We start from the raw sequence: 8,778 nt of genomic DNA on the forward strand, positions 1-8,778 counted from the left end.
AATCTTGCTAAATCATCTCCCTCATGTTGAGTATATATTCTTGTAAGAAGCACCAAATCCATAGCAAAAGATCTACAATGTGAAATTTATAATGCTGGTCATAGAATAATAATACATCTAAAATAGAATATTATAAAAATTCAATAAAATTTAAGAAATTTAACCTAAAAATAAAATAAAAATATTTTGAAAGTATAATCAATTTACATTATTTTGAGCATTTATATAAATATCTTAGAAACATTGTTGTTCAATGAATTCAAGTATATGGGTCCAAAGTACCTAAACCAAATTCCCTCATTTTACAAACTTCAAAATAATAATTAAAAGCCCAATTCAGGATGTGGGTTATTAAAGTTGTTCCTCCATATATTAATTTTAAACACTGCTTAATTTTTTTTAATTATTGAAGCTTGACAACCCAATGCAAAAACAATGAAACCAACATTGAGAGGATTCAAAACACATTCACAAAAACTGATTTTTTAAGTTTTTTATATTAAGGAATGTTAAATAGACCCAAGTTTTTACTAAATTGACCCACCCATCTTAACCATCATGAAAATTTCTAGATTCATTTTCTCATTATTGGATCTATATACCATATTCTTCATCAAGGGTGGGTCTATTTAGTAAAAACATGGGTCTATTTAACATTCCTCTGAATTATATATATATATATATATATATATATATAATAAAATTATTTTTGTAGATTTTGGAGCAGAGTGTAATTGAGACATGAGAACCGACCCACAAAGCCACTGCCCCTCCCTCCCATTGGACCCAAAATTATCATTATAAAAAACTTTCATATTCAAACTCCCCCTCCCCCTTTCTAATGCAAAAGCATGGGGGAAGCCCTAGTTAATAGAAACTTCCTGAGTATATTCACGGGGCCGCAAATCGCGGGCCGGGTTCCCCGACCCCCGAATCTCCCTTACTTTTGAAATTTCGGGTCAGAAGTTCAAAACCACCCTTGGGGTTGGCCTCGTTCGGGGCGATGATGAAGAAGAAGAAGCCTGCACCGAGCGAGCCAATATGAGCCTCTTCTCTTGTGCTCTCTCGTGATTCCTACGTATCCAGCCAATTTCCCGCTGTTCTCGTCGCAGCCACGCGCTCTTTTTTCCTCTCGTTCATGGCAGGGACCACGATTCGGTCGAACATTTTGGGAGTTTTGTCTCCGGTGCGGCGTGTCGGTGTAAGGGCGTGAAGGCGGGGAGGAATTTCATTTTATTTTGTGAATGGGAATTCGGGGTAACTAGGTGTTGGGTTTGCTTAGGGTTTGTTGATTTGGCCGATATGGGGTTGCGAGGAGATTCATGAGTAAGTTCTGGAGAGAGGGGCTTAGAATTGTCCAAGTCGTTTTTTTTTTTTTTTTTTTTGGGTGCGCAAGTGTCGGTGGTTTTTGAGTGTTTTTTGAAACGTGGGTTGGTGTTGCTTCTGGGTAATTTAGCTGGGGTGTGTGGTTTAAGGTTTTAGAGAATGTGATGTGGAGCTTGATCACGAAATTCAATTGGGGTGCGATGAGACCGAAGTGCACAGGGGAGAATGTGAAGGAGTCGCGGTTGCAGGGTGTTGCAGCAATCTGAATTGTCACGAAAGATGTAGGAATAATAGATTTAGGAAGAGTAAGAAGGATATCGGTTTTGAAAAAAGGGGGGACGTGGGTCACCGCTGTTAGGATTTTTGTGCATTTATGCGTAGGTGGAGGGTGATCACAGCATCTTCACCAAGGGTGATACTCCAAAACTGACGGTCATGGATGTGTCTGATACTCCTGTGATAGAAGCTCCAACTGCAGCCCCAACTCAAGCTTCTACTACAACACCAGGTATGAGTGATTACTCTTTGTTACTTGCAGTCCGATTTTTGCGTGTGGTTTAAAAGTTTGCCAATATCTTTACTGATCTTAGACCCTTTTCTGACCAAAAAAGCGATTGCTTGCATGAAACAACCACATGAAATTAAGCTTTACTCAGCGGTAAGAACGCTAAATTTACGTTCATGAACTGTAGCAAGGCTTCACGAACTACAATTTAATTTTTGCCTTTCAATTCTTTCTGTTGTCTGTAATAGAAATTTCTTAGTCATCAGGAAGTCCTGGAGAGTCCGCTATTCTTGAGCCACATTGCTCATTTCTGGCTGCTGCAAGGTAACTTTGTCCCGAAATACTGAGCAGTAGCTTTACAAAGAAAATCAACAGTGCGGTCTTGTAGAGTATCTTAAGAAATGACGTGGATGGATGGATGTAGTGCACCGAATTTATACATCAATAGTAGATACTTTGGCAACTCCGATTGAAACTGTCGCGGCACTATTTGGCAATCGTAGTTCGTATTAATCGAAGTCTTTCTTTTGCCTAGAGTTCCCTTTTACTGCAGTCTCCTTTCTCTGGCCAACTTGCGTATGCACATAAATTTTCAAGTGTGTCGCATAGCCAGTTCATTTGCAGGACGCACAGCTTTGGTAAAATTTTAAGCATGCTAGGATCGTAGATATTTTCAAGGAAATACGCACCTGCGAAGGAGAAATGGATATTCCAAGGAACGTTATGGGCTACACACGTTTTATATTTCTACAATGCCCTAGCTTTCCTTGTGGATAAAGATCAGCTTCCTCTCTGCAGGGAGTGTGGCGCCAGGAAACCAGCCACCTGTTGTTACTGAAGCTGTTCCTCAGCAAGCGAAAAGCCAGCCGTTGATATATACACCGGTGTCCCTGGGGCTCCCAAGGTAAGACTGACATATGATTTCAGTACGCTCCAACTGATTCTTTTGGATTACGTTTAGATATTGAGGAACCTTTAAACAAATATTTTGCTCTCGTGACTGCGAAGACTAACTCTTGCGTTGTTTTTTGATTCTCATTAATCATTTCGGTGATATGAACCTACGCGATGACTGATGTCGCTTGGCACTAGCTTGATATTGACGTAGCGATCAAGCTCATCATTAGTAGGTGCTTTGGTATTCCTATTGTTGATCTACACGTAATGTGTTCGTGGATGGGTTCAAGCATCTCTTAACAAGTAAGTGCATGTTGTGCCGTTGTCATGGTTATCATGATTTGCAGGCATGCTGTACGACCGATGGACGTTGATCCGTCACACGTAATTATGGCAGTTTCAACACCTCAAACCTCTCAAGTGGGAGAACATCCCACAAGAAAAGCTGTACCGAGGCAGCTCGATTTTACAACTATGTATGGAGACCCTGCTGGGCCACAAGAGAACTCTGTCCGCACACCCCAACCTTCTTTGTACGGTACTAAACTTCTTTTGTATATTGATTTAAGTAATAATATGGTTCTCATGTTTTCCTACTACACACTAATCACTAATTAGAAACGCTAAGCATTCGTTTATCTCTTGGTTCTTACTCTCGACTTATTGCTTGCTCTTGAAACAAACCTGTTGTGTTTATATTGTCAAGAAATTGTTAGGTGAACGATGCATTTGAATCTGGTTCCATGTGGGTGGACTCATGGATATGCATTGCCTAGCCTTGCAAGCTTCATCTAGAGATAAGTATTTTCTCCATGCTAATCTCACGCATGCGTTTCCGCATTACTGGTGCGCAGAAAGCACGGGTCTCCAAGACAACGTTCAAGGTCCTTCGATTCAAAGGATGGCACGCCGAAGAAGTGCAAGCAATGTAATTGCAAAAACTCTCGTTGCCTGAAACTGTAAGCACGCCTTGCTTTATTTGAATATACATGTCTGCTTATCATAAGATGGCCTCTCACCTTACCCTAGCGATTTGATGTTCTTATCATTCTTGTACCTCTTTGAATAACTGGTTGTCTGGGATCTTCATAATGCAACAGCTACCTCATACTGATTTAAGAATAAGAAAGCAACGTGAGCGGCTTTCTAATCATGAGTAACATGAATATGTGGATGCAACAGGTACTGTGAATGTTTTGCCTCAGGTACATATTGTGAAGGTTGCAACTGTGTCAACTGCTGCAACAATGTAGAGAATGAAACCGTGCGTCAGGAAGCGGTAGAAGCCACCTTAGAGCGAAATCCTAATGCATTTCGACCTAAGATATTTAGCAGTCCTGGTATGCGAGACTTGAGGGTACGTTGGCTATTTTTATTTTATTTTATTATTCGGCAGTTTGAGAATATTAAAGAATAAATTCTAGATGAATTAGTTATACATCAAACTATTTTAATTACCTGTGTTTTGAGGAAACCCATTTCAATGTTTGTATTATGATATTCATGTATTTTCTGTAGTACCAAGGTGTTCCTTTTTTATGGACATTTCCCCTCAATCTGGGTCAGTGGATTTCGGAACTAATAGAACTTTATTATTGCAGGAGGATGCTGGAGAGCATCCATTGGCGGGTAAACACAACAAAGGATGTCATTGCAAGAAATCCGGGTGCCTCAAGAAGTATTGCGAATGCTTCCAAGCTAATATTCTATGTTCTGACAATTGCAAATGTGTTGACTGCAAAAATTTTGATGGGAGTGAGGAGAGACGAGCTTTGTTTCAAGGAGACCACAATATGAGCTTGAATTTTCTGCAGCCGTTGGGTGGCAATGGAGTTTCACCTAATGCGCCCGCATATTTGTCTCCCTCCCCTCTGCTGAAGAAGAGACGAACTCATGAGCTAGTATTTTCTGGACCTGGTTTGAAGGAGCAGGTTCCGCTTAAAAAGACATCTTCTTTGCCATTGCAGGTACGAGATGTCCTTAGCTTTTCAATGACTTGTTTGTTTGAATTTTTTTGAAGTGCTAGCAAAGACTGGTCATTTATCATCTACAATTGATTCCTGCATCGGATCCTTTCTTCTCATACCTTGACTGCAGGTTGAATGTTCCCTCATTTAGGCCTTATTAGATACGTATGCCTGCTACATCCTTTTAAACCTTTACCAACGCATACGTTTTGGCATTCATTTTTTTTCACAACCTTTCTACTGTCTTATGTTTTATTCTTGAGTTTTCGCAGTTAACACCGGGGATTACAACCGCTCCCTCTCTGAGCCTCGCACTGAGTTCTACAATCGACTCCACACCTGCAAATCAAGGAGTCTCACCGGCTGTTCCACCAGTCAAGCTAATTCACAAGTACCTCCTCTGAATTTTATTCTGTCCAATGTAGATTGTTCTAGGTGGGACAATACTTAGGCTGACTTTTAGGAGATATATGTGTGCTGATTTGCGTTCGTGTGCGACGGCATATGTCTTCATATCGCTAGAATGGTGGCATCAGAATGCAGAAGGCTATGGTGGCATTAGAAATTCATTTGCTTCATCATGGCCCATGTAGCCGAGTAAATAATTCTGGGTTAGTTGGGAACAAGTGGTGAACGGAGAAGTTTTTTTTTGGATTTTTTTTAAACAAGGTATTATTTTCCTGGTTTCTAAGCTGTTTCCTGTGCTGTAGGTCATTACTGGCAGGCGTTGTACAGATTGATGCCATCCAAGAATTGTGCAAGCTTCTTGTAGTCGTTTCTTCTGAAGCTCAAAAGGATTTTTTAGGTATGTTGCTCTAAGTTTTTGCCACCAATAGCACCTCGACAGTGCTTGACAGACCTTATCCGGTGGTAGCAGTTGGTTGCAGCTGTACAAAAAGGCATCGTACTTATCATTTGCTTAAAAACGTTATTCTGAGTGCATGTGCTGTTTTAACTCGTGTTGGGTAACAACCATTTGGTGCTTCAGCTTATCAAGTAGACCTACTCGTGCGCCTTACTTTTACAAGTTCGTACATAGGATTTTCTTCTTTTTCTTTTTCTGAGTGTTACTCTGCTCTGTGGCAGCTAAACATTCGTTACCAGATACAAGAAGGCTGAGAGTAAATGGTGAGACTCGCGCTTCATTGGAACCTTCACCGACGGCTACGAAAGTCGATGAAAGGAACCATGAACACAAAGCTGAGAAGTTATCCAGTGACCGGGCAGCACCAGCCACGGGTCCTGACGATGGAGACGCTGATGGGCCACAAAGACCTACGTCTCCGGGAACTCTAGCATTGATGTGTGACGAGAAGGACCCGTTGTTTACTGCCCCTCCTTCTCCAATAGGAGGCTTAGCAGCAGAAGACATAGGCACTTGTGGTTCCTCGCATGCAGCCCTTCTGCATGCTGAGCAAGAGCAAGCAATTCTTTTGGCATACCGAGATTGTTTAAGAAGAATAATTTCAGTAGGCAATCGGCGAGGTATGGTTCTTGGTTCTTTTCTCATGCAGTCAGAGAGATAGACATATGCAATTAGACTTTTTATTTATTTATTTTTCTTTCTTTGACATCCGTGGACCATGTCTTGGAGCTCCTTTACTCATACGTCGCAACATGCGTGTCTTGCAGCTAGTCAGTATTCCAATGATATTTCACACTCAGAAATGTGTGTTGCGGCATCAGTTCAGCGGAATGAACAAGAAGGTGGAGCTCCTCGATTCACTAGGCCTATCATATCACCGGGTCAGTATGGTTTGCTGAGTGCTCCAGGCACGAGCCCCTCATGTACCTTTGGCTTGAAACCCTCCAATTTAGGGTTGCCTTTGCAGTCACCTGGGGGACCGCCCACTAGAGTATCTCAATGAGTCTCCCGAAGAGTACGGGGCAAGTTTTTGCTTGCAAAATTTAAAATTATTATTGATTTTTGGAAAACTGTTGTGCACATAAGAAATCGATACACAAAAAGCTTCTTCGATGCACCAATTTCTCCGTATAACACGATAATCAAGGTGTTGGTCGTCCTTGAGTTGATTTGGGTTTACTGTTAGATCTTCCAGGACAGTGTCGGTCACGAGTTCGCAATTCATAGCAGGGGCCATGTCCTGGCCAACTTCTACACATTCCACGTGACCAGATTAAATGATGAGCACATGTGTGGCCCGCGCCAAGTTGAAGAAGTCCACCATTTCTCTATATTTAAATTTTGCAATTTTAAACTGCTCGGTCAGTGGTCAAAACTCCTCAGCTACTAGCTCAACAAATAGCAACGTGGGCTCCAAGTAACCTCTTTACATCCAGGGTATATCCAAGTTGTTGCATATCAAATCTCTCGTAGAACGCACACCGTAAGACCGTAATCTGGTACAAATCCAGGCGTGGTATTACCAACCCATGCGGGTTTTCTGTTCTCTCGGGAATCAATTCGACGGATACAGCAACGACGCTGGCCCCAGAGAGTACGCGAATTCAACCGGGAGATGGAAACGATAGCATCCAGAAAGGTTTCAGGGTTTAGGGTTTAGCGAAGCAAGTTTCCTCCTCCATGTTTGCTCCTTCAGATCGTCGTGTGCTTGAAATATTAACTGATAGTTCAACAAAGCAATTGTGCGATTCTAAAAAATATATTATTTCGACAGAATCACTTGCTTCTTTTTGTTTTATTTTGTATTGTTTTTTGAGGATGATGTTTATATGACTGATTTTGTTGTGAATTGACAATGACATAAATTCGTGGTTCTGAAATGGATGTTTCTTCTCTCTTCTTTTAGAAATCTTTTTCCATTTTTTTAGTCTTTTCTAAAAGAAAAACAAAGAAAATGAGTATATTTGATTATTGTTGAGATCATTAAATGTAGCTGGTGCTCTCCATAATATTTACTATAGACTATAGTAATTACCATAGCTACAGTATTTAGAGTCTAGTGGAGAAGTATTGTTTATCCTCTCTTCTTTTCTCTTCTTGTATACGAGACACAACTAGATCAATAGATTTGTGTGTGTGAAGCTCTCTCTCTTCAGAAACCCTCTTGTGTGTATGACTTACTACTACTCTTGTGTGTGTGTATGACTTACTATTACTCTTGTGCCTTTCTAAATATTCTCAATACGTTATTAGCACGATTCTCTTCTACGCACTATCACAATTTTTTGCTCTAGTCTTTGACTCTTCAAACCTGTTGCTACCCTTACTCAGTGTCTACTTCATGATCTTGTTCTTCTTGTTGGTCCCTCACACATTAGGTGCTTGCTTAGAGCACTTGTTCCACTCTCTGCCTTGCTTGCTCTGAATACTTGATTAAGCCCAACTCCACCCTCTGCTTGCTCTCTGCTCCCTGCTCCCTCCTGTGCCCCGCGCCTGCCTTCGAACAACTGCCGAATCTGCCACTGCTACCTTGTCGTCGCTGCCACTACCGCTCGCCGTCGTCGCCGCCCTAATACCGCTATTCGCTGCTGCCCGCCGCCACCTGCCGTTGCCTGCCGCCGCCCTCCGCTGCCACCCTACCGCCCTACCACTGCCTGTTGCTGCCATCTTATTGCTGTTCTGCTGTCTTAATCTACAACTCTCTCTTTAAAAAAAAATAAAAAAATAAAAAAAAATTATATATTTTTATTTTTTCAAGTTCAAGTTTATCATTTTATTTCACTTTATATTTTAAGATACGATTTATTCAACTTTTCTACTTGATCTTGTATTTTCTTTACAGATTTATTTATAATGAGTGCTTCAACATCTTTAACTGCTTCTACTATGGTTCCAACTATTACGAGTGCATCCCAATATTTTCAAGCTCTTTTATTTCCACCATTGACTGTGGATGGAAACAATTATCTATTATGGACAAAAATGGCAAAAGCAAATTTATTTGCAGAACAACTCTCGGATGCCATTATGTTTGAAGAATCTCCTACAACAAGTATATTTATATCTCCTGCTATTCGTTGGAAAGCACTTCTTCTCCTTCGTTGTCATCTTGTACCTGCATTACAACATCAATATTTGGAAATGGAAGACCTTGCAGAACTTTGGAAGAAACTTAAATCTAGGTTTGATTATCAAAAGACCATTTTTCTTCCACGTGC

At 40.9% G+C, this 8,778-nt stretch overlaps 1 protein-coding gene across 2 annotated transcripts; it reads left to right on the forward strand.

Moving 5' to 3' along the window:
- Positions 1–1,053: 1,053 nt before the first annotated feature.
- Positions 1,054–6,677, forward strand: LOC112275461 (protein tesmin/TSO1-like CXC 5). 2 transcript variants are annotated; one of them, XM_024505791.3, is made up of 10 exons: positions 1,054–1,834; positions 2,630–2,735; positions 3,076–3,261; positions 3,583–3,687; positions 3,911–4,085; positions 4,330–4,695; positions 4,968–5,086; positions 5,406–5,500; positions 5,782–6,180; positions 6,328–6,677. In XM_024505791.3, the coding sequence occupies exons 1-10, from the start codon at positions 1,762–1,764 to the stop codon at positions 6,561–6,563; spliced, it is 1,860 nt and encodes a 619-aa protein (XP_024361559.1). In that variant the 5' UTR covers positions 1,054–1,761; the 3' UTR covers positions 6,564–6,677. The 2 variants fall into 2 exon arrangements, with proteins under 2 accessions (XP_024361559.1, XP_090102804.1); XM_090246678.1 differs by having other exon boundaries at positions 1,057–1,834; positions 2,080–2,735.
- Positions 6,678–8,778: the final 2,101 nt, after the last annotated feature.

This window comes from Physcomitrium patens, chromosome 23 (genome assembly GCF_059467195.1).
Source record: "Physcomitrium patens ecotype Gransden chromosome 23, ASM5946719v1, whole genome shotgun sequence".
Classification (NCBI taxonomy): domain Eukaryota; kingdom Viridiplantae; phylum Streptophyta; class Bryopsida; order Funariales; family Funariaceae; genus Physcomitrium; species Physcomitrium patens.